Source organism: Mangifera indica, chromosome 13 (genome assembly GCF_011075055.1).
Source record: "Mangifera indica cultivar Alphonso chromosome 13, CATAS_Mindica_2.1, whole genome shotgun sequence".
Lineage (NCBI taxonomy): Eukaryota > Viridiplantae > Streptophyta > Magnoliopsida > Sapindales > Anacardiaceae > Mangifera > Mangifera indica.
In genome coordinates, this window is record NC_058149.1 from 11622417 (window position 1) to 11647763 (window position 25347).

General features: G+C 34.3%; 4 protein-coding genes across 5 annotated transcripts; all 4 read left to right on the forward strand.

Moving 5' to 3' along the window:
* The first annotated feature begins 3424 nt into the window (after positions 1-3424).
* On the forward strand, positions 3425-6672 carry LOC123193899 (transcription factor bHLH68-like). Of its 2 annotated transcripts, XM_044606971.1 has the most exons (9): positions 3428-3908; positions 4005-4314; positions 4744-4821; positions 5128-5193; positions 5322-5387; positions 5489-5533; positions 5623-5667; positions 6004-6048; positions 6247-6672. In XM_044606971.1, exons 1-9 carry the CDS (start codon positions 3703-3705, stop codon positions 6382-6384), a joined length of 999 nt encoding a protein of 332 aa, XP_044462906.1. In that variant the 5' UTR covers positions 3428-3702; the 3' UTR covers positions 6385-6672. The 2 variants fall into 2 exon arrangements, with proteins under 2 accessions (XP_044462907.1, XP_044462906.1); XM_044606972.1 differs by lacking the exon at positions 6004-6048 and having other exon boundaries at positions 3425-3908.
* Positions 6673-8798: 2126 nt separating this feature from the next.
* LOC123193891 (putative E3 ubiquitin-protein ligase LIN) lies at positions 8799-16414 on the forward strand. The gene is made up of 15 exons (XM_044606963.1): positions 8799-9624; positions 10835-11050; positions 11135-11217; positions 11298-12452; positions 12561-12705; positions 12865-13122; positions 13248-13554; positions 14091-14215; positions 14301-14417; positions 14588-14719; positions 14797-14919; positions 15220-15330; positions 15436-15582; positions 15787-16032; positions 16131-16414. Exons 1-15 carry the CDS (start codon positions 8839-8841, stop codon positions 16146-16148), a joined length of 3969 nt encoding a protein of 1322 aa, XP_044462898.1. The 5' UTR covers positions 8799-8838; the 3' UTR covers positions 16149-16414.
* A 484-nt stretch (positions 16415-16898) lies between these two features.
* Positions 16899-20671, forward strand: LOC123193970 (protein NRT1/ PTR FAMILY 1.2-like). The gene is made up of 4 exons (XM_044607066.1): positions 16899-17115; positions 17200-17417; positions 18475-19022; positions 19623-20671. Exons 1-4 carry the CDS (start codon positions 17055-17057, stop codon positions 20512-20514), a joined length of 1719 nt encoding a protein of 572 aa, XP_044463001.1. The 5' UTR covers positions 16899-17054; the 3' UTR covers positions 20515-20671.
* Positions 20672-21359: 688 nt separating this feature from the next.
* Positions 21360-24225, forward strand: LOC123195262 (protein NRT1/ PTR FAMILY 1.2-like). The gene is made up of 4 exons (XM_044608918.1): positions 21360-21501; positions 21582-21799; positions 21948-22498; positions 23115-24225. The coding sequence occupies exons 1-4, from the start codon at positions 21405-21407 to the stop codon at positions 24019-24021; spliced, it is 1773 nt and encodes a 590-aa protein (XP_044464853.1). The 5' UTR covers positions 21360-21404; the 3' UTR covers positions 24022-24225.
* Positions 24226-25347: the final 1122 nt, after the last annotated feature.

The following is a 25347-nucleotide window of genomic DNA, read 5'->3' on the forward strand; positions in this document are numbered from 1 at the left end:
AGTTTGTTGTTTTTTGGGGAAGGAGAGGTGGAAGAATGTATGAAGATAAACATGAGAAAACAGGTAAACGAGCGGTAAGGAAAAGACATTTTCCCGTTAATATTTTTTATTAATGGTAACTGTGAAAGTGATTAATATTTCCCCAATCTAGATTTGAAACATTTTTCACTAATCACATGTATAATTTACTTTTTCATATTTAACTTTACTAACGAAAATATATATATATATATAAAAAATTATAAAAGAGCATAAGGGTAATACAACTTATCAAAATTACGATATATCAATATAATGATTATTTTTTTATTTCTCAAATAAAACCTTAACCCCTCATACTTAAAAAATTGACTCTTTGACCCTTGTTCAACCGTAACATGTAACATATATTCTTGCCACTTTAGAAACCATTTCTAGTTGCATTTTCCCCCTTAACATTGTTGTTTTGCTACTATCTAGCTCAACGGTTTAGATTCGAAGGTACAGTACCATACTGTCAACGATGAAAAAAGATTTGTTTATACTTAACCACCACCTATGTTTTTCTGCTTACCCATATAAAAAAGGATAGTTGATTGATAATAGAAGCTAAATTTAGTCAGACTAATCAAATCGTCATGACTGAGTTGACTCGTGATTTGGGAGAGGAAAATAAAGGCCTTGCAATAGTCATGAAAGGCATGAAGCCTCATGATGACTATTAGAAAAAACTCATGGCCTAAAAACTTTGCATGCCTCCATGAAGACGTATGATGAGATGAAGAGTTGATTTCTTTTAGGTATTATAATTAGCAAGGTATGATCATCATTGAGCTGATTTTAAACAAAGATAAGACATCACCGATCAAATGGGTGTTAGAGTAGGTGCTCTAGAACCAATCATAAAGGTTAATTATGTAATTTCATCTCAACAATATGTCGTATTTTATTAAGAATAAATTTGACAATTATTCATCTATTATTACATGTATATGTACTTATACAATTATAATGAATGTCCTTAGATTAGTAAAACTATGAGGAGAGATCAATGTAACTTGATCATGAAAACCCTATAAACATGTATAGTGGTCAATCTAGAAATATTCATAGTCTTAGTATTATCCTAACCAATGGCATATATAATATGATAAGGTTATCATCATGTTGAATGACCAAACCAAAAGATTGTGATAGATCTCGTGTGTCAAGATTGTTACTGTCAATCTGGTACAACATATGAATACGTAATGACTACATGTTCATTGGACTAACCCACCGAATATCCAATTGTATAATAACTATACCATTGAAAAATACATTCAATTTAATGTTGAAATTTTATTAGTTAGATGACCGTAATATCTTGTTAAAGGTCGTTCATAATCTATAAATAGATATATAATTTATTATAAATTAATCACGATTTTATTTACTTTTAATTTATTAGAAAACCTATATGTTATAAACAATATAAGATTGTTATGTTTTAGAATGGATTAGTAGTGAGGGATGGATTGCCAAAGGAAGGAAGGTGATGGGGCCGAACGAGAGTGGAGGTAGATATGGTTGAGGATAAAAGTTAAAAAAAAATAGAAGGGTCCTTGTGTTATTTGGATATTCAAAGTTTTGAAAATTTTTATTAATTTTGGATTCGATGAAATTGTAGATTAAACCTTGGGTCGTAAAATTTGATTTACTCATTTGAGAATAATAGCTTAGCCGAAACTTATTGACTTTGTTTGTATGGATAATTTATACGGAGGAGAGGCCGAATGCCATTATTTTTATTGGAAAGAGCAATCATTCCCTCTGGAGACCCGAGAGAGGGCTAAGGCTAGGGATCTCCAAACCCTAGATTAACCTTTCGATTTACGCGTCCGCAAATCCCTCACGCCTCTTTCTCTCGTAATTTAACAATTACCTCCAAAATGAGCCCATCAGCGTGACGTATATTTTGGTCGGTGAACTATTTCCGTGGGAGCAATTTTATATTTATATATATATAATATTTAAATAATATAAAATATATATTTTTATATAATTAAATATGATTTTATTTTTAATTTAAAATTATATATTAAAAAATATAAATATATAATTTTATTTCTTCAATGGTAAGACGATTTAAAAATAAACCCTCTTGATTCCTGAGTCAATATTAGATAAATTATAAACTGAAAATAATTGATAAAGATTACAATCAATAAATTAAAAGAAAATTAAAAGATCCATGAATAAATTTGGCATTTATTTGCATTTTTTAAAATGAAATATTGGACTAAATTTAGTAAAAATATGACATACAGTACGAGAATGAATTTGGCTACTTGTTACATCTATTTGTTTAGTAATCAAATTGTGTATTAAAATTTTATTTTTTATATTATATATTATGTATTTATTAAATTGTCGGATGTGCTTTTTTAAAAATAAAATAATTAAATACTAATAAAATAATAAAAATTTTAATTGACACATTATTATTTTAAAATATATCACAAATATCTTTAAAAAATTTAAATTTTTCATATATATTCCTATCACATTATTATTTTCTCTAAAAAAATGTATCAATCTATATCAATAATTTATATTGTATAGTAAGATATGTATCGTTTCATATAATACATTTATTATATCGTATTACTTCGATAAATTTTAGAAAATGTTTAGTTTGGGTAAAAAATTATTTTGAAGATAAATTATCTAGAAGATTACTAGGTGTAATATTTGATAAAATTTAGTAAAAATTGATAAATATAAATAATTATTGTGTTTAATTAAAGATAATAAAGAATATTAAAATATTATTTTATTAAAATGTCTTTGGTTATAATTATTATAAAATATATTTCATATTATTTGTTATATTAACTAAATGTGAAAGTATTTTAGTCTTAAAAGATTAATAAATAAAAATAAATTTATAATAAAATTAAGATTATCTTTGTAATTTTTTAATACTTAAAGTAGTAATTAGATTATTACGTATATTATTTATCATATTATCATTGATAATTACCGTAATATTTAATTATTAAAAAACCAAAATACAAGTAATAAATGAAATATTATCAAAATACTTTTTTTATAATATAAATCAAACGATCTCTTTAGAATATACATTATATTTTATTTGTGAAATACTTATCGTATATTATAGAATTCTGACAAACATGTCTAAATGATGTTTGTATGAGAAAAATTGGAGGACAATTTCTATCACAAATGCGTGGACTGAAAAAGGCATGCGTATTTCACAAACCAAAGCCCTCTTTTCTTCAATATTGACTGTATTAGATAAATATTTTAAGAGCTCTAAAGTGGTAGAGAGACACATATATTCATGGATAAGATGGAAAAACTGTACACCAAGAGTAAGTTTAGTGAAATTAATATATAGAATTGGTAGCACCTTTTCTGTCCCACTTTGAGATAAAGCAAAAGCAGAGAAAAAGCAAGAAAGAAAAGGAAAACATAAAAGAAAAGGTAGAAAACAAAGACAAAAAAGGTTCTCAAATTAACCTCCATGCCATGATTCAAATTCTCTCGAGAAAATAACTCTTTGGTTTCCCCTGCTACTTAATTAACCTCTTCAAACTTTCTACGAAGTTTTGTTTGGAAGCTGCAAGGAAACAAAACCCAGGTCATCAAAAGTAAACACATAATACAAAGTGTGAAAAAGAAAGGTTTTTGGGTAAATCAGTCAAAGGGCACAGCATGAATAGAGGAGTTTTGCAGAGCTCACCGGTGCAGCAGATGATGGCCGGAAACCCTAATTTGTGGAACATCAATAGCATGAGGCCGCCCTCTTCACCCCAAACCTCTCCTTTTTTGCCGCATCCTAATTTCTTCCCTCCTCCTTCCTCTTCTTCTTCTTGGGATGATAACCAGGGGCTTCCTGAGTCGTGGAGTCAACTCCTCTTGTAAATCTCTTAGTATGATCTCTTTCATCGGTTACTTTATGAAATATTGACGATTAATTAAGAATTTTTATTGGGTTCGTTTTATGTTGTTATTAGTGGTCGAATGGTGGAGGAAGATGAAAGGGGGCATCTTCATGGGAAGAAGATGGAGAGCTGGGAGGAACAAGTATTGCATCATTCCTCCACTTCTTCAGCTGTGAATGTGAAGCGAGAAAACCATCAAAACAGCTTTATATATGGACTTGCAAATGAAGAATTCCAGGCAGCACCATTAAAACCTACTTGGTCACAAATGATGCCTGTTTCATCGCCGAAGTCATGTGTCACAAGTTTCAGCAGCAACATGTTGGATTTTTCCACCAACAAAGCTGATGGGAGACACCCACCACCGGATCCATTTTCTGAGGTGAGATTTAGAGAGAGAGATAACTACTATTGCTGTGCTTGCTTTTCCTTTGAGTAATATCATAACTATAAACAAATTTATTTATATAACCTAATATATTTGATTAAATAATTTTAAAATAACGAAAAAATAAACAATAATATCACTAAATTATATACTGAAATCTCAATTCATACATATAATTTTGTATATATAAAAGTTTATATAATTTATTTATATTTATAGTTTTATTATTTCCTTTCTTATAATATTGCTCAATACTCTAGGGTTCCAAGATTTCTCTCTTAGGTCCTCAAGCCCAGATGTATATATATCTGTTTTTCTAGAAAAAGTTATGGATAATCATAAATAAAGCTAAGCTTTTGTCAATATGAACTGGGTTAGCTAATTGTTTATTAATACATTTATTCTCCTTTCTTTCATGGGTAGTGCAATAGCACTGCGACTGGTGGGGCGGCGAAGAAAGCCAGGAATCAGCCTGCTGCTGCAACCCAATCAAAGTTGAAGGTATTCATAAAACTTAAGAATGACTGAAGAACTCCCCTCTCTCTCTCTCTCTCTCTCTCTCCCCCTGTCTCATTCTTGAACACGCACACACATAAGGACACACACAGACAAAAACACAAGCACTAAAATCTGTGATGATGAACTGTTGTCTTTCTTGATTGTCCTTTTCTGTAACCATGGCGATTCTTCAACTATCAAACAATTAAGAATAGATACCACCTGGGAAATTTTTAAAATTATAAAAAAATATTCTCCTGCTATTTTTATTGATAGATCACCATGTATTCTCTATTAATGCTTAACTAGGTGAGGAAGGAGAAGCTAGGAGACAGAGTTACTGCCCTTCACCAGCTGGTTTCTCCATTTGGAAAGGTAACCAATTTATGTAATTAGGAAGAGTAGATCTTCAAGTTTGAGTATATATTTATGTATTTTAGTAATTATCAAAGGATAAAAAGCATAAATCTAATATGGGTTTGCCTGGTTTGTCACTTTTGCAGACTGACACAGCCTCAGTGTTGTTAGAAACTATTGGGTACATCAGATTCCTTCAGAGTCAAATTGAGGTGATGTTTCTTCTTTCCTTTCCTTTTGCTAACATCTGGAAACCTGAAAGCACACTATAACAAAAGTCGTTTATTTCTTCAAATTTCCTCCTTAAAAACAGGCTCTCAGCCTACCGTACTTGGGTGTGAGGCAGCAGCAACATCCTGTAAGTAAACAAAACCCACAACACTCCAATAAATATTTTTCATTTCCCAAAGACATTAATTGGTTATTGATTATAAAATCTCTTGTTAGGTTCAAGGAGAGAGGAATTGTATATTTCCTGAAGACCCTGGTCAGGTAAGCTTTACGGGATCCAGTACCTCTTAAAAGGGCAGTGTAGGAGTGAGAACTTGAATTTGCAAAAGGGTCACCCAAAATTTGGTGAAATTATTTTCACCCATTAAATTTAAAAAACTAATTTCAAAGGATATTTACATAATTTTTTTTTCAAATATTATAATAAAAATATATTTTAGAGTGTCAATGTTATTATTTAATTAGTCATTCAGCCTACTAAATTTTTATAATTACATCAATGTACTTATTATTGTCAAGAAGATTCCTCAACTTACATTCATTGCTTGGTTTGAGAATTGAGAAAATCAACTAAACTTCTTGTGTTTCACTGATTAGCTTCTGAATGATAACTGCATCAAGAGGAAAGGGGCCTCTGAGCAGGTATATGTAGTTTCTATCTAATATTTTTAATGGGAGAAACTACAGTGATAGATAATGATATAATTTTTTCTAGTAATTTAAAAAGTTTATTATTAAAAGATAAATTTATTTAATTTTAAAAAAATATAAATAATTATTCGGTGTCCTTTTTTTTTCAGTGATAAGTACAAAAAAACTAATAAAAATAATTTTATTTAGGAGTTGGTTGAAGAAGGAAAGAAAGATCTGAGGAGTAGAGGGCTGTGCCTGGTTCCATTATCATGCACACTGCAAGTCGGGAGCGACAGTGGAGCGGATTACTGGGCTCCGTCGTCTCTGGGCGGAGGGTTTCGGTAGAGGAAGAGAAGGTTTCTGATTAATTGATGGCGGTACACTCGACGATATAACATCATGAGCAGTCACTCTACTGAAATCTAAGGCTGATTGCTCATGATGATATACAATCTTTCTGAAAGGATGTGCTCCAATTTACATTGATTATGAGCTTTCTCCATTATCTGCGATTTGGTGTATATTTATGCAGCTGTAGTTGTATCAGCATTCATTTAATCAGGCTGACTCAGTAAAACCTTTTTATTAGCTTCAATTCTTGTTCAGTCAATATGAAGGTTAGCATTACAACAAGGGTTGCCTGATCTAATTCACATTTTTGTCTGAGATTAGAGGTGTTAAAAGGGTTGGGCCGGTCTATGGCCCTGTCCAATCCCACATAATTCTGTCAAAGTCTACAAGCCACTTTGACATAATTTGATAAAAATTATTAAAAATTTATAATTTAGTGAGTTTGCTTGTAAAAACACGCAAGCTAACCTGCTACGCGCTAATGAGGACATGAGCTTGGGAGCTTTGAGTCGTACGTTTGAACCCTAAGTTTCTATCGGACCAGTCGAACACAAAGACCTGCCAAGGGACGGGATGGACTTGAACTTGGCTTGGTGGGTAGCTTCAAGATTGACCTGATATGGTCCAATTTGGCCCACTATCACTTTCATGTGTGACACATTAAATTATTCGAGATAAATTTGTAACTATTCTTTTGATAGAAGTGATAATTTATAAATATTTGTTAAAGAAAGGGATATGTTAACCCTTATAAAAGTAGACAAAATTGACTCTTGTTCAGTTTGAAAATATGTCTTATCTATTCAAAAGCACAGAAATTGGCTGAGAGTATAAAGAGTCATCTTCTAATTTTAAAATAAATAAATAAATAAAGATAAGATAAGGAAATAATGGTCAAATCAAAAGTTGAAATAATTCAGGGCCCTAATTTCTTCTGTTTGTTTCTCTTTTTTCCTCTTACGGCGACAAGAATTCTTCGGGAAGATATTGACGGGATTTCCATGATTGTGGCTACCGAACCAACGGCGAAAGTGAGGCCAAAAGACTTATTTCCACCCTAGGTATGATCAAATTTTCAACTCATTAGTTAATTTTAAAAATTTTATATACTTATTATTTTGTTAATTAATAAAAAAATAAATATTAAATATTAAAAAATAAATATTTACCAACAATTAGTGCACTAATTGTGAAGTATACTTTTACTAATATGTTATTAGTATTTTTAATTATAATTTTACAGCATAATAATATTAAATGTAAAAATTATCATCCCTTTAGCTTTATATAACTTTCTATCTTTAAGATAAGAGCCGTATTACATGTAATTAAGGGATTAAATATAATAATTATATTATAGTAAATCTAAACAAATTTTGTTGGACCCTTTATCTCTTTATCTAATTTAGATATAAAATTATTAGAAAAAAAATTTCGTATTAATATGACTTGTCATTAAATCATAAATCTAAACTATGATTAGATTTAAAGTGAGTATGTTCAAATTCCAAATGAGTTTTGTTTAAACAAGCTCGAGTACGAATTCAAGCCTAAATTTTAAGTGAATAACGAATGTGAATCTGAATCCAAATATGGATTGAGTAAGCTAAGCTTGGGTCATGAGCCCTCACTCAATTGAAAAAAAAATTAACTTGAAACAAACAACACCATTTGTTCCCTAAAATATGAACCTAAAGTTGAGCTATTGGGCCTAAAATACGAGCTCAGAGTTGGTCAAAGTGAACCCGACTCAGAATACATAAATCCAAGCTAAGTGTGAGTCAATCTTGAATACTAAAAATTATAAAACGAATCGAATACAAATATGTGTTTAGCAAGCTTGACAAACTTAAATTTTAGCCCAAGTTTGGGCTCACCAAAAACAAGCAAAAAACAAATCGAATCTTATTTAAGCTCGACTTAACTCGTATCAAGCCCTAATCCAAACCCTTCCATACATATTTGAAATACTTTACCAATTAAGCTACTCTTTGGAGTGGCTCATCAGATTGTTGATTTAAGAATTTTATGATTTCCTTGCAAACGGTGAATCTACAGGGATCCACGTGTCATACGTGGATTTGAAAGATAACTCCAAGACAAATGTATCTGTTATTAAGCTATGCGTAGAGTCAAGCCGGCCTGGGCGGCAGAATTGGTTCCATTCTTCTTTGCCCCGGCCCACATGGATTCACCTAGTGCCGAAAACATAAAAACAAGTAAAATTACATTTGTAACCTTTATTAAACTAGCAGTGTTTGGATATTGAATGTTAAAATAGAATTAAATTTATCTAAAATAGTTAACATTGAGGTCATCCTAGTCATTTCCATGGACCGTCCCATAGTTTCCGCGGTAGCACAAGAAACAGAAATTTCTTCTGATATCTTTAACCATGTTTATGATAATTGATGCCCGTCATTCCCAAACTGACCAATCGCTGCCACCATGGCCACCACCTCCTCAACTGAAATCCTCCACCAGACCACCACCTTCATCTCCGAAATTTTATCCCAACCTGACTTCCGCCACAACCTTTTTTCAACTCTCCGCAGCAAAATTCCACCTAATTCTAACCAAACCACACTCAAATCTCTACACCTGGCCACTGAAACTCTTGAAAAAGCCATCTCCTCCACCAAATCCTCAACTCAATCCTCTTCTCTCCGCCTTGCCAAACGCCTCCTCCTCTCTCATCCTGAAAGCCTCTTCTCCTCCCTTCTCTTGTCCCTCATTTACCATCTCTGCGACCAACCCCTCGATGCATCCCTCAGTCTTCTCCACATATTTACTCTAGACCCTGGCTTTGCTCGTTCAGAGTTAGCACCTGCACTTTTCGAGGAGCTGTTTCTTGTCCATTTTCTTCCCGTTCTTCAGTGGTTCAACGACCAAAGATCAAGCGTCTTGTCATCTTTATCAATGCGGGAGGGTTATGATAGCGACGATTATTCTGGAGATGCATCGGTGGTTCTTCCGCAGTCGAAGTTGCTGTCGAAAATGACAGGAGATCAAGCTTCGGGGCTGAAAGGGCTTGAGAGAATTTATGAAGAGGTTCTTGATGAGAATTGCAGGGTTTTCGTAAAATACTTTGAAGAGGTTTTAGAAAGTAAGGATGATAGCAGATCCATTACTCCACCATTAGTCGTTTTGAGAGAAGTTGACAAATCTGAGCGCAATCACAATGACACCATCAAAGTGCAGGACGAACTTGGATGGACAAACGGCCGCTATAATGTAATGCTTCAGTCTCTAATTTTTTCTCCCATACTTAACTAGCATTTTATTTTTCTTTCAAAAAAAAAAAAACATAGTTTTCAGCATATATATATAATTTTTAAAAATAAAAAAAATATATAATTTTTTATAAAGTTGTTTTCGACGTAAACGAAAGTCCGCTTGAATTGTAATTTTTATGTTCTGTTGAACAGGAGTCATCTTGTTAAGGGTTTAAAATGACATTGTCTGTTGTCCTTTGTTATTTAGAGTAAATTATTTTTCTCACCCATAATTTTGGGAAATTAATTTTCACCCATTTAATTCTTTAAATATAAATACCTACCCAAAACTCAACTTCTAAAAATTAACGATAGAAGTGCATAAAAGTAATTTAACTTCAAAATTTTTTCAAAAAGAATAAAGAAATTAAAACAGTGGTTGGTGAAGGTCATGGGATTACAACAATAAAGGTACACTTTGACCAAAATTACCCCAAATAGATGTAAATAAGTAACTTGACAAGTTCATATTTCTTTTGAGTGTAATTCGAATTTCCTTTTTAGGTATGATTTCTTTCGAAATCACATCTTTATGGGTGCAATTTTTGTTGTAAAATTACACTTAGAAGGATGCAATCTCACCAACTTGTATCTTGATTATGATTTTGATTACTAACTCATACCTTAACTATAATTATAACTATTAACTCTCCACTTATATTATAATTATGATTCTAATCACACTTTACAATTTTTTTCATACTATTTGACTAAATTTGATAAAATCGTGTCTTAATTGGTATAATTTAGTCAAATTTTAAAAAATTGTTTTATTTTTTTTTTAGTATTCTAAGTGTTGAATTCTTAAATTATCGACAACCATGATGAAAGATAATATAATAATTAAAAAATAATTATAAATAATACGATAAACATCTTCTTAGGAAACTCTATTTCATCAATAAAAATAGGTTTTAAGCGATAACTCCTGATTTCCCTGTAGCTTTGGCTACTTATGCTACCGAAAACAATGGGCTTGAGTTTTAGTTCTAAAATATAGTGACAATAAATTCATTAAAGAACATTTTATATCAAGATATAAAACTAATAACGGATTGGCACTAATTTATGGTTCTCATAGGAAATTTCAGTTATGCTGATCTATGACTTTTTTGGGTCCAAGTTGTAGTTTCTGACAATTTTAAGCTTCACGTGTTTGTATCCTGCAGCCAATGTGGGTTGAAGAAGGAGAAAAGTCGGTTGAATTGTATACAGGCAGCAGCAAATCCAAGTCTCCGTCATTTTATCCTCAAAGAGTTTCTCTAAGCATCTCAGAAGACCAGAACTTGAGAAAGTCGACAGGGTCGCTAGCACTAAATTCAGATTCTGAACCTGAATCTTCATTGGACGATCATTTTTCTTCCAATTCTGAAGTTGTAAATGAGGTAAGAGAAAGGTATATCCTCCATGGGCTGGTTTTTCCATTTGGTTACCTTTATTTTTAGTGATGTCTTTGTTTCATGTAGCAGAAAAATATAAAAATGTCATCGTCTGAGCCTAGAAAAATCCGAACCAGGAAACAGAAGAAGCCCATTTTGGCAGAATCTCGTCGGTAAGTGTGATTTTAAAATTGGGCAACAGTGTTAAATTGGCTGCTTCCTTTTTTGACATTTGCATTCTTTTTGCTTTTAGTTCTCCAGAGCATCCGATGGAAGATGCTGATAACCCACCAGGCGATGGAAAGCATACCCCTCCAAAGGACTTTGTTTGTCCCATAACTAGCCACGTATTTGATGACCCAGTGACTCTCGAGACGGGCCAGACTTACGAACGTAAAGCAATTCAAGAGTGGATTGAGAGGGGAAACTCAACATGCCCCATTACGCGCCAGAAGCTGCATAGTTTGCAGCTCCCTAAAACAAACTATGTGCTTAAACGGCTTATTGCAAGTTGGCAAGAAGAAAACCCTGGTTCTCTTTTGATTCAATCTGAGAGTCCTCTCCTAGAATCCGAGCAAATGTCCAAGTCAGTTCTGCCTTCAACTTCTCCTAACAGTGTCATCAGCCAAGCCACCATTGATGGGACAATCACAGCACTGAGACATGCAATACACAATCTTTGTATGTCAGAAATTCTCAAAGAATCTGAAATGGCTGTACTCCAAATCGAAAGGTTCTGGCAGGACGCAAATATGGATCCGGATATTCAAGTTATGCTTTCAAAACCTCCGGTTATCAATGGATTTGTGGAGATTCTTTTCAATTCTGTTGATTCTCAGGTACTGAAAGCAACTGTTTTTCTGTTATCTGAACTGGGGTCGAGAGACAAATCTGTGATCCAGACGCTTACAAGAGTTGAATCTGATGTGGAGTGTATTGTAGCTCTCTTCAAGAAAGGTTTGCTTGAGGCAGTTGTGTTGATATATTTATTAAAACCTTCCACCATGACCTTGATTGAGATGGACATGATAGAAGCTCTCATGAATGTAATTAAGAAAAAAGATGAGGATTTGCTTAAGATGTGTTTGAAGCAAAAATCAGCTTCAGTGCTGTTGTTGGGACAGATTATTGGAAGCAGTGAAGAGACCATTGTCTCTTCAATTGCTAATACAGTTGTTTCTTCAAAGGTGTTTGAAAGCATTATTGGAAGCCTGGAAGCCGAATGGGCTGAGGAGAGAATTGCAGCAGTTGGTATCCTATTGAGATGCATGCAGGAGGATGGGAAATGCAGAAACACCATTGCTGAAAAAGCTCAGTTGGCTCTTGTTTTGGAGAGCTTCATGGCTGCAAGTGATGGGGAAAGGTTTGAGATAGTTTCTTTTCTCTCTGAGTTAGTCAAATTGAACAGGTATATCAATCATATCTAAATCTTTATATGCATTATTAGTTTCCAATTTTATGATAAATTTTCAATTTATGCCTGTCTTGGCTGATTTCAATGTTCGGTTTTCTTCAGGAGAACATTCAATGAGCAAATTCTCCACATTATTAAGGATGAAGGTACATTAAGTACAATGCACAATCTCCTCGTTTATTTGCAGATAGCCAACGAAGACCAATGCCCTGTTATCGCGGGACTCCTTCTCCAACTAGATCTGCTGGTTCGGATCTCTCTCTGTCTTCCTATTCGGGAATTTATGAACCATTAATCCTTTAACAAATAAGTATAGTTTGTGGTTGTCATTGCTTATTCTGGGAAATGGTTTGACTCGTCAAATTCATCATTGAGTGATATTAATGGCTAGAGTCTTGATCTGTAGGCTGAGCCGAGAAAAATGAGTATCTATCGTGAAGAGGCAATGGATACCCTCATTTCCTGCCTCAGAAATTCCAACTTCCCGGCTGCCCAAATAGCGGCGGCTGAGACAATCATGTCACTACAAGGGAGATTCACTGCATCTGGGAAGCCCCTTACACGGGCTATTCTTCTTAAGCGTGCTGGGCTTGGGAGAAGTTACAAAAGTCTAATACGATCAGAGCAGCTTGGCAGCTTTTCAGGAGAGATTCAAGATACTTCAGTGAGTTTCTTTTGTAATGTTGAACATTATTTCTTAATTGTTACTATTAGTTTTCCCCTATGTTATGATGTATAGGATTTTCGTCTATTTATTATTTGTCACCAATACTTCTTTCTCTTTTGCAGGAAGAAGAGAAAGCTGCAGATGATTGGGAAAGAAAAATGGCTTTTGTTATCGTAAACCATGAGTTTGGTCTAGTGTTTGAGGCTTTAGCAGAAGGCATAAAGAGCAGATATGCAAAATTAAGTTCCGCATGCTTTGAGTCAGCAACATGGCTTGTATACATTCTGAGAAATATGCCACACATTGGAATCCAAGGAGCCGCCAGGGTCTGCTTACTCCAGGCCTTTGTATCTATATTCAAGTCTGCTAAGGACACTGATGACAAAGCCCTATCATTACTTGCTCTAAACAGCTTCATAAATGACCCAGGTTGATAGCCATCTTTGGATTAATTAGAATATCATTTCTATCATTTGAATGAGACTTGGAAACTTCCTGGAATTTTTATAAGGGAAACAATTATATTAAGTTTTGCAATCCCTATGGTGGGTTCGACTTGGGATCATTAGGATCAAATAATTTTATTTTTTTTTTATTTTTTTTTTGTGGGCATTTGAAGCATAAAGCCAAACTGTGGGAGAGATCTTGCATATTAAATGAGAAAAGAAACTGTACTAACTTCTAGATGTTATACCTGGAATGATATAATTAATCCCATTCTATTTGTGCAACCAATAAAATCGAGATGCTATAAATTATAGAAAGGACTTGCTATATTCATTTATAATTACATTGAAAATGTTATTCATTGCAACACCTCCATACTAGCGAATATTTTACCTTTCGTTACGGTTTTCTGTGAGGGTACAACATGCAAGTGGTCTATCTACTAACTGCAATTGGTTTCTCTGTCTACTTTCAGAGTTAATTGTTAATATACTGAAAGTTAATGTTGTTGATTTCAGAGGTGATGGTCTATCTTTCTCCCCACATTAAGGATATTCTGAAAGGCCTCAGAGAGTTTCGGAAATCCTGTCCTTTGGCCTTTGAAATGCTGAAAGTTTTCTCTGAAGGGCATGAATCAAGTGCTGTGAGTGCAGTAAAATTCTGTTGATTATTTATATCCCAATAAGATGAAGCCTCTTAAATGCAATTTTTGTTCTTTTTGGTGGCAGGACTTCTGGAATCATAAAGAATTAGTTCAAGTAGATTCCAGTGAAAATGGAGAAGTGCTTTCTATAGTTTCCTTCAGAGATAAGATATTTTCTGGCCATTCAGATGGAACTCTAAAGGTAACTCTATCCGTATCTGAATTAGAAAAGTCTCTAATATTTATTTAGTTTCATTGAAGCAATCTGGAATACAGAAGTCTTCAATACTTATTTAGTGTAATTGATGCATTCAAGCATCAACAGACTAAGATTAAACTTTAACAAAATATTTTGTTTCTCAAATTCTGTAGGTCTGGACGGGGAGAGGTAGCATGCTTCATCTCATCCAAGAAGTCCGAGAACATACTAAGGCAGTTACCAGCTTAGCCGTTTTACAATCAGGTGAAAGACTATATAGTGGTTCACTTGATAAAACAGTGCGGGTATGTTAAAACAATTCTTCCAATTATATCTACTATATTTGCAGACTGAAGTAACTCTTACTTTCAATAATGAGTAGGTTTGGTCCATTGGCAATGAAGAGATCCATTGTGTGCAAGTACAAGACACAAAGGATCATGTTCAAAGTCTAGTTGTTGCCAGTAGCATCTTTTGCTTCATTCCACAAGGAGCTGGTGTCAAGGTATCATATAACACAATCCATCCTTTCTCTTTCTCACTCTCTGAATTTGATTACTTCAATTAAGTTGGGTATTTGTTCTGTTTCGTTAATCATGTTTTTTATTTAATGTTACGTTTATCTTTTAAAACTGGAAATTTATCTTTATCTAAAATAGGGTTTTGGTTCAAGCTAGTTATAAAATGTTATGTTTTTTTTGTTTGCTTAAATTTTCTTTTGAGTTTTGGATTCTCAGTTTTGTGCATCTATGTAAAAGACTTGCGAAAGCATAACTGAAAAACACACTTCTCAATTTCCAATTAGGTTCACTCATGGACTGGAGGATCCAAACTGTTGAATTCCAGCAAAAATGTTAAGTGTTTGACTCTTGTACAAGGAAAGTTGTACTGTGGATGCCATAATAGTAGTATTCAGGTCTGGGCATGACGTTCTCTTCATTATTATATTATCTGCAGTCATCTCCTCTAAACTAGCTTTTGCACCCATTTGATTCAAATGAACCTCAATTTTGGTTTTCAGGAAATTGATTTGGCAACAGGAACACTATGTACCATACAAACTGGTTCAAGAAAATTACTAGGAAAGGCAAATCCCATTTATTCACTGCAAGTTCACAATGGATTGATATATTCAGCAAGCTCTGGCTTAGATGGGGCAGTTGTGAAGGTATAAATTTACAAAACACAAGTACTTCAGGTAGCCCTAGAAATTCCCCACCTAGTAAACTGATTCCAACTGCAATATAAATTCAATAGCAGGTTCCTATGAAGCTAATTAGGACTGTCTTGACTAATTTACTTTCAAGCCATATTTCCTGTGATTGAAAATTAGTTAAACTTACAAACACTGCCTAATTTTTATTTGGCAAAGATTTGGAGTGCTTCAAATTATGCCATGGTTGGATCACTGCCAACTACATCGGATGTACGGGCAATGGCCATAAGCTCAGAACTAGTTTATTTGGGATGCAAAGGAGGAGCTGTAGAAATTTGGGACAGTAAGAAACGAACTAAAATAGAAACACTTCAAGCTGCTACAAATGGAAAGATTATATGCATGGCTCTTGATGACAATGAAGAAGTTTTTGTGATTGGAACTTCGGATGGAAGGATTCAGGTATTATATTTCTTTCATCTCCATCTTCAAAAAGGAACAAACTCTGATACTTTTTTGTCTTCAAATTGAAAGATTAAGACCTGTGTGCTGGTTTGCAGGCATGGGGGCTCAGCTAGAAAACAAGGATGATGTAAAAATTTTGACAGATTAAAGGCCTGAAGCAGACTAGTACACAGAAATTCTTTGCATTGTGCACATGACATTCTTTATGGTGAAGTATTCTTTGATTTACGCAAAATAAGCTTGTCCACAGCATGCATGAGAACTGTAAACAGCACATAAATATTATCAATACTGCCCGTTGGGTTGTAAATTTATACGTATCTTTGTACAGAATATTAAATTTCTATTGGAATTTGGGAAAACAAAGTCTTTGGATGAATTTTATGTGTATCATTGAGATTTGTTGGAATATATAAGTTCCAAATTGAGGGGATAAAAAACAAAAGGAAAAGGTAGGTAAACTCGACTTAATTGGTTTATGCAAAACTTGAACTTAAAATAGAACTATTAACTCGGGTTTAACTTAAAAAATTATGGTAAATCCAAAAATTTTAAGGGTGTAAGTATAAAATTTTATTTTCTTATAAGATTATTGATATTATATTCAAACCGAACTGAATTGTGAGTTCACTCAACCAAACAACAACGAGCTTAAACTCAATTCGAATTTAACACATGAGTCACTCAATCTCAAGTAGCTTGCAAATGACCTGGTTTGATTACAGCCATAGGTATAAAGTTGTACGTAAGTATTCTGCTTGCAGCCCTAGGATTTCTATCAGATTGGAGAGCTGATTCCTGAAAGAGACACTTGAACAAATATCGTCCAGTGAGCATTTATTTATTAAATAGCAAGTCAAAAGCCGCCAATTAATACTGTTCTGGCAAAATATTTCTGCCACTTTTGTTGTGTTTCCAAATATTTGTAAGGGAAGACTAACAGACTCTGTAATTCTCTTCTCCCCATAAATATTGAAGATCTAAAGCAGTTACTTGCAGAATCTTCCTCAAACGAAAACATGATTCCACAATCTTCAAGCCCTCAAAAGGGTGGCTTTAGAACGATGCCCTTCATCATAGGTAAACATATCTCACTTTCACCTGTATACAAGAGAGTAATTTATCAAACCTTAACTTTGGTTTCCTTTGTTTTTTGTTCAACAGTGAATGAATCATTTGAGAAGGTTGTTGGCTATGGGTTGATGCCAAATATGATATTCTACTTGATGAGTGGTTATCATATAGCCACTGCAAATGGAGCCACCATTCTGGCCTTGTGGTCTGCTACATCTAATGCCATGGCTATTGTGGGTGCTTTTCTTTCTGATTCTTACATTGGTCGATTTTGGGCCATTCTCCTGGGTTCCTTCAGCAGCCTTCTTGTAAGCTTATCATTAACATCCTTTCCTTTTATCAAGGTTTTAGCAATCCAATCACGTATATATCTTCACCACAAAGTTTTGCTAAAACTAATTAACATGAATTTACTGATTGATTGCAGAAGAATTCAGACAGTATTCATTTCACTGGTGATTTTTTTTTCTGTTTCTGTTATTTTGTTTTGTATTCTTTGATTTCAATCTGTTTTAAAGGCTTTTTGTGTATGGAATTTTGTTTCAAACGTACCTCAAAATACTTTTTCATTTGTGAAAGGTCTTCCCTGTATCCCCGCAATTTCAGATCGAGACAATAGGATAGTCCAAAAGAAGCGTCAACTTTTTTTTTTGAATAATTGGCTGCCCAACTGACGGCTAGTATCAAATAGGAGAATAATGCATACGTACAAATAGTAGAAACTTACCGATCGAGTTAAATTTGTATTGAGTTCATTCAGATTTAAAAATCATATAATTCAAACAATTTTAAATCAAATTTAACTCAAATAAATTAGAGTTTCAGCTTGAATTTGAGAGTAAGTATTTTTTAATTTGAGCTCAAACTTTAGATATATTCAGTTTATTAAGTTCACACTCTCAAAAATTTTGATATAAATTGACTAAAACAATTTATTTTGACAAAAACACATTAAAATAATATCATTTAGTATTGAATTGAGTTCGAATATCAACTTGAGTTTGAAGGGAGATAAATTTGAGTTTACTTACTTTCAAACGAACTAAGCTTGAATAACTTAAAAGTGAGTTTGACTCCATGCAAGTGAAGTCAAACTCAACCTAACTCAGTTCAAATCTAACTCTATTTATATAAATAAATTGAGATGACAAATGAAGTGACATGATTGTTTATTTTTTTTTATTACTTCAAAATAACCCAATCAATTGTTATTTTCTCAATTTGTGAAGATAAATTTGTATAATTTATATTGTAATGGTATTATATCTTTTTGTCCCTGGCAATTACAAAACATGAAGCCAAATGGTCATTAGAATCAGGAAATTCTTGTACTCTGAAAGCTAATGTATTCATATCTTGTCACAGGGCACTGTTCTTCTATGGTTAACAGCCATGATCCCACAGTTAAAGCCTCCTCTCTGCACCCAGTTGAGCAGCAACTGTGAATCAGCAACACCAGCCCAGCTCTTCGTCTTGCTATCTTCTTTTGTGCTCATGTCAATTGGCGCTGGCTGCATCAGACCTTGTTCGATGGCCTTTGGTGCTGATCAATTGGACAAGGAAGGCAATCCCAGTAATGAGAGGCTAATACAAAGCTTCTTCAACTGGTACTATGCGTCAATAGGTGTTTCAACAATTATAGCACTGACATTGATAATCTATATTCAAGATCAGTTTGGTTGGAAAGTGGGTTTTGGTGTTCCTGCAATTCTAATGGTGGTATCAACTCTCATGTTCTTGATGGGTTCTAATCTTTACATTAAAGCGAAGGCTGAGAAGAGCTTGTTTACTGGCTTTATTCAAGTGATTGTGGCTGCTCTTAGAAAAAGAAACCTTGATATACCAGACAATAATCTGGAGTACTACCAGGGCCAAGATACGGATAACTACATTACTCCAACTGACAAACTAAGGTACCAAATACTTCCATTTGAGAGTGGATATGAGTCGAACCGAATCCAAACACCCCTTGACTTGAGTTCAGTTCAAATAAAAAACAGTTTAGTTCGAGTTTTTCGAGTCAAAATTAAGGGTGGTTTGAGTTCGATTCGAATGAAAATAATTCGATTTGAGTTTGACTCAAATTTATAATTTAAATCTATGGTTTAAATTTGTTGTTTGGATTCATGGTTCAAATTTATAATTCATTGACAAAACCATATCGTTTTATCTAATAATAGGTGAAACAATATTGTTTCAACAATTATTTAATATAATTTAAATCGAGTCACAAATTAAGTTTGAATTGAATTAAATCATTCATTTAGCTTGTGAGCCAGATTTAGTCAAACTCTTTCTAACTCGAAACTCATGACACAAATTCGATTTGAATTCAAATTAATTAAATTCAAACTAAGCTAAACCGGGCTGAGCCAAGCTAGTTGTCAAGTCTAAGTCAGCTTGGTTCGGGTCCAGCCCTACTTCCATTACTTAAATCAGAAGCATCAATTCATTAAAATCCTTTATGTTCACTGGAATAAGGAACTTCTTGGCTTGCTTTTTTGCACATACAGGTGTCTTAACAAAGCTTGCATCATTGAAAATTCCGGGAAGGACTTGAAACCAGATGGAACAGCTTCAAATCCATGGAAACTCTGCAGCATAGACCAAGTAGAATCACTTAAAGCACTCCTAAGAGTTATCCCTATATGGTCCACTGGCATCATTGTTATAGTTAGTTTGGAACAAAATTCATTTACTGCACTCCAAGCCAAGACTATGGATCGGCACATCACTGCACACTTCCAAATTCCAGCTGGATCATTCACAGTGTTTGCCACTGTCACACTAACAATATGGGTTGCCATTTATGACCGCGTAATAGTTCCAAATATCAAAAAATTTACAGGAAATCCAGGGGGGTTAAGTCCTGAAATTCGGATGGGAAGTGGGTTGATACTTTCTGCAGTGGCTATGGCAGTATCAGCAATTGTGGAGAGCATTAGGAGGAAAACTGCCATAGATGAAGGGCTGGTTGATGAGCCTAGCGGTGTGATAGACATGTCTGCTATGTGGCTAATACCACAATATTGCTTGCTAGGGTTGGCTGAGGCTCTGAATGCAATTGGGCAGATAGAGTTTTACTACTCACAGCTTCCTAAGAGCATGTCTAGCATTGCCATAGCTCTTTATACGCTTGGAATGGCTGCTGCCAATCTGTTTGATGCTGTTTTAGTGAAAATTGTTGATGGGGTTACAGAGCTGGGAGGGAAAGACAGTTGGCTGTCAAATAATGTGAATAAGGGTCACTTGGATTATTACTATTGGCTTATCAGCATACTGTGTTTGATCAGTTTTGGGTGGTTTCTAGTGTGTTGTTGGAGTTATGGAGCTTCCAAGGACAGGAGGAAAGTGCCCACAAAAATAAGATTAGAAAGAAAAGAAGATGCATCACCACTAATCTGATATGCATATATGTATTTTTGTTTGGAAAATTGTTCTTAAGATGGGATTGCAATTTGTAGTTTTTATTTCCTAATCGCCGTTCCTTGTGCAAGGGAGATGTAATGTTCTGGCAACCGAATAGTTAAAGATTTTTAATGCAAATCAATTTAGAAGATAAGTATAAAAAGAATGAACCTTATCGTCCGATAAATCAAATTTTTATAAATATGATAAGAATTTAAACTCAAACTTTTCTTACGAAAGTTTTAATAATTACGTTTATAACTGTCAAATTTAGAAAAAAAAAAATCGGAGTCAATATCTCAGCTATTCTTTCATTTGTAGGCCAATGACTTCATTTATCAACCCCGGCACTCACAGATTTAAAGTAACAGTTTTTACTTTGTTAGTTGTGCCAGCAGAAAATGAAGGATTTGGCCACGGTGGCCCTTTGAATGATGTTTACAGCAGACTTTAAAATCAGTAACCACTGGAAAATCAACTTTCAGTTTGCTCCGATGGTCAGTTTGAATGACGAAGGAGTGTGAAAAATATGAAAACAAAGATTCTGATACCCTTCCATAACATTTCAAAATTAGTCTCATAATTTACCTGCTGGGTATAAACTTTGCTTTCCTTGGGAGATGGACTTCTTTCTTATTTACAACGCCATAATTTTTGTTTTGGCGTGATAATGAAAGGGAAAAACCGTCAAGAATCCATGGAGCAAGAAGAACGTGATTCAAAAAAGGCCGTTCTCATAGGTAATCCCAAACAAAGAGGCTCACGACAAAACGGAGAACAATGATGGACACAAACACTCTTATAATATATGTATTCTTATTTCAAAGGAGACTCTTGCTCTGTTTATATACTTCTGCATACATCTTTCATTTGTTCATGCAGAAAACATGGAGATTTCCGAAGATGAGGAACAGAGCAAGAAAATTGCCAGTCAAGAGGGGAAAAGCAGAAAAGGTGGATTTAGGACAATGCCCTTTATCATAGGTGAGCTCTCTCTTCACTGATATATGTTTAATTAGGCAAAACGATGATTAATTTAAGTTTTTGTTCTTGAAATATTGCAGCAAATGAGACGTTTGAGAAGTTAGCAAGCGTGGGGCTTCAAGCCAATATGATACTGTACTTGACAAAGGAGTATCACATGTCAAGTGCAGCTGGAACTAATGTATTATTCTTGTGGTCAGCCATAGCCAATTTTATGCCCACCATTGGAGCTTTCCTTTCTGATTCTTACTTGGGTCGCTTTCGAGTCATTGCATTGGGAACTCTCATCAGCCTTCTGGTAAGACTTTGATATATACTTGAATTATAAACAATACAAATAATTTATCCTCCAAGGATAACCCTCTAACAAAAGAGGGTTCACAAGTTTAAATCCCTCTTATTACATTTTAAGATTAAACTATTGATTTACTTTATTTTCATTACAGGGATTGAGTGTTCTCTGGATGACAGCCATTGTTCCTGAGGCGACACCACCTACTTGCAACCTGAGGGTAGAACGTTGTGTATCTGCGAAACCATCCCAGCTGATGATTCTCTATTCTTCATTTGTTCTAATGGCCATCGGAGCTGGGGGCATTCGGCCGTGCTCCTTGGCCTTTGGGGCTGACCAATTATGCAATCCTAATGATCCCAACAATGAGAGGCTATTGCAGAGCTTTTTCAATTGGTATTATGCTTCAGTCGGAATCTCAATCATGATTTCAGCGTTAGTCATAGTTTATATTCAAGATAAAGCTGGCTGGATTGTGGGTTTTGGAGTTCCTGTTGGACTCATGTCCTTGTCTACTGTTCTCTTCTTATTGGGTTCTCCATTATATGTCAAAATGAAGGCCAACAAGAGCTTGTTCACCGGCTTTGCCCAAGTTTTATCCGCAGCCTGGAAGAACAGAAATCTAGCTTTACCACCAAGGGATTCTGATGGATGGTACCACTACCAGAAAGGTTCAAAGCTTACCACACCAACAGACAAATTAAGGTATATAATACACATATCACATCAAACTGAAAGGGTTAATATAGGCTTTGTTATTACCCCCAATCTCCAGGTATTTCGAATCTGAATAATTCTTTTTTTTTTAAATATTGATTGTTAAGGTGGATTGTAATATCTTGATCCAATCATCCAATTTATTATCAAGATATTTTCTATTTTGAATACACAATTTATCATATTTTTATATTTTAACAATTTAAAAAACTCCTAGATTATTTAATCACTCGTATATTTACATCTCAAAACGATGTTAGATGCACATTTAAATCTAAGATCTCGATATGAAATTTACCTAAGGGTGACACAGTCTATAAGGAGCGAACTTCAATAAGGACATTGAATCTAATAAAGAGATGATTGTGACATATCTATGATAGGTAAAATACAAGAGAAATATTGGATTTGTATGTGCTAACTATTGCGCTTGGAGATACTAAAATATGATTGGTTAAATAGATTATGAGTTACTTAAACCATCTAAACACAAAACCATGATAAATTGTATTCAAAGTGGACCATAATTTGAGAGTGATTCAATCTATTAGACAAAGATGTTACGTTAATATTGCTATATTAATATTTATGTGGCTCTGCTCAGGTTTCTAAACAAGGCTTGCATAATCCGAAACCCAGAAAAAAATATGGAGCACTCTGATAAAACTTCATGGAATGTTTGCACAGTGAGACAAGTAGAAGAGCTGAAAGCATTGATCAAAGTTTTGCCAATCTGGTCCACTGGCATCATAATTGGAGTGACCATCAGCCAGCACTCATTCCCAGTACTCCAAGCCATCACTATGGACAGAAGCATGTTCACTGAAAAAGTGAAATTTCCAGCAGGTTCATTCATTGTCTTCGGAATCACCACATTGACGATATGGGTTGCTGTCTATGATCGTATCGTAGTCCCTTGTCTAGCAAGGTTCACAAATCGAAAAAAAGGACTTACCAACAAAGAGCGAATGGGAGTCGGTCTCGCAATCTCATGTCTAGCCATGTCAACCTCAGCATTGGTTGAGAAGAAGCGCCGTGACACAGCAATCAGAGAAGGATTGGCGCATAGATTTGGGGTTGTGAGTATGTCCGCATTTTGGCTAGTGCCACAGCACTGCCTGATAGGATTAGGAGAAGCTTTCAACGCAATTGGGCAAATAGAATTCTACTACTCTCAGTTTCCAAAGAGCATGTCGAGCATAGGAGTGGCTCTTTTGGCGCTTGGAATTGCAGTGGGAAATTTAGTTGGGACTCTGATCTTATCAATTTTGAATCATGTGACAAAAAGAGGAGGGAAAGTGAGCTGGGTAGCCACTAATCTCAACATGGCTCACTACGATTATTACTATTGGATTCTTTGTTTTTTAAGTGTGATTAATTTGTTTTACTATTTAGTGTGTAGTTGGGCATATGGGTCCTGTGAGGAAATCCAGGATTGGGATGAGAAAGAAGGGATGAAAACACAAGAATTATCAAAGCTTGATATTAAGGGATCCCCTCTTGTTTTATAAAACAGTAAGAGACACAGTCACTTTGAAATATTCTCAGGAAAGAAATCTGAAAGTTGCTATTACTAGTAGAAAGTGACCATTTTCAGTAATAGTTGCTGCCAGTGCTTCATCAATATCTACAGATCTTCCAATGCAGGTAGTGCATCCATACCCATCTGTAAGGAACTTACGCTGATTTAAAAACTTCTGTAAGCCACTGCAGAGTGCCGAGGTAGTTCCTTAACTCAGGAACTTGTAACAAAAACGTTAAAGAAAATTAAGGGAAAAAACTGTTGTAAATTCTTCTAAACACCCACCTATGATTTGGAAAACTAACACCTCTCCTCAAAAATTAAGTTAAAGGCAAAATCATTATTTAACAATAATATTTAAAGTGTACATTATTTTAACCCCTTAATTTGAAAAACTAACAATTTTCTCTAAAATTAAGTTTTGAAAAGTGACATTTCCCCCCTATCTAGGGTTTCCAATTTCGCTGACGAATTTTTGGCCAACGATGGCCGATCTCTCTCCCTCCTACTATCGTCTCTCCTTCCGGTGCTCAATATCGGATTAACGATATTTAGATTTGATAAAATCCAGACAAAAAATTGAAACTTTTCGCCTAGATCTTTGTTGTCCAGAAGAAGTCGGCTTCGTCTACATGACGACAATGGTCCAGAAGAGACTGATCTCCTCATCTGGACCGTCGTCGTCGTCCAAACGAAACCGACTTCATTTGGACGATGAAGATCTAGATGAAGATGTCTAGATTCCGTTGAATCTAGATGTCGTTGATCCGATATTAAGCATTGGAGGGAGAGACGATACCAAAAGAGAGAGAGAGATCGGCCATCGTTGGCCGAAAATTCATCGGCAAAATTGGAAACCCTAAGTAGGGGGAAAATGTCACTTTTCAAAACTTAATTTTTGAAAAAATTATTAGTTTTTCAAATTAAGGGGTTAAAATGAGGTATACTTTAAATATTATTATTAAATAATGATTTTACCCTTAACCTTAATAATAAAGGATGATTTTGCCCTTAACCTTAACTTAATTTTGGAGGGTAGGTCTTAGTTTTCCAAATTATGACTGGGTATTTGAGTTTTTGAAAGTTGAAGGATGAAAGTTGAGAATTCACGATATCTTGGGTGGGAATAATTGCTTTGGCCAAAAAAAAATAAGTGATAGTTTCTCTAAGATGAAGAAATACAGAGAACACAAAATTTCAAGTACCATGTACTATATTTGAGTGGCTTTCAAGATTCTGAGTGTGTATAATAATGTGCATGAATGGTTAAAAGATTTTTCTTAGATGGGCTACCGTTAATTATAATATTAATTTA

Bases quoted from the DNA above. Each gene is read 5' to 3' on its own strand.
- LOC123193899 (XM_044606971.1), top strand. From the start codon at position 3,703: ATGAATAGAGGAGTTTTGCAGAGCTCACCGGTGCAGCAGATGATGGCC. The intron at 4,315-4,743 runs GTGAGATTTAGA...TTTCATGGGTAG, and splicing joins CACCGGATCCATTTTCTGAG to TGCAATAGCACTGCGACTGG. The intron at 5,534-5,622 runs GTAAGTAAACAA...ATCTCTTGTTAG, and splicing joins TGAGGCAGCAGCAACATCCT to GTTCAAGGAGAGAGGAATTG.
- LOC123193891 (XM_044606963.1), top strand. From the start codon at position 8,839: ATGGCCACCACCTCCTCAACTGAAATCCTCCACCAGACCACCACCTTC. The intron at 14,418-14,587 runs GTAACTCTATCC...CAAATTCTGTAG, and splicing joins ATTCAGATGGAACTCTAAAG to GTCTGGACGGGGAGAGGTAG. The intron at 14,720-14,796 runs GTATGTTAAAAC...AATAATGAGTAG, and splicing joins CACTTGATAAAACAGTGCGG to GTTTGGTCCATTGGCAATGA.
- LOC123193970 (XM_044607066.1), top strand. From the start codon at position 17,055: ATGATTCCACAATCTTCAAGCCCTCAAAAGGGTGGCTTTAGAACGATG. The intron at 17,418-18,474 runs GTAAGCTTATCA...ATCTTGTCACAG, and splicing joins GTTCCTTCAGCAGCCTTCTT to GGCACTGTTCTTCTATGGTT. The intron at 19,023-19,622 runs GTACCAAATACT...TTGCACATACAG, and splicing joins ACTCCAACTGACAAACTAAG to GTGTCTTAACAAAGCTTGCA.
- LOC123195262 (XM_044608918.1), top strand. From the start codon at position 21,405: ATGGAGATTTCCGAAGATGAGGAACAGAGCAAGAAAATTGCCAGTCAA. The intron at 21,800-21,947 runs GTAAGACTTTGA...TTTTCATTACAG, and splicing joins GAACTCTCATCAGCCTTCTG to GGATTGAGTGTTCTCTGGAT. The intron at 22,499-23,114 runs GTATATAATACA...GGCTCTGCTCAG, and splicing joins ACACCAACAGACAAATTAAG to GTTTCTAAACAAGGCTTGCA.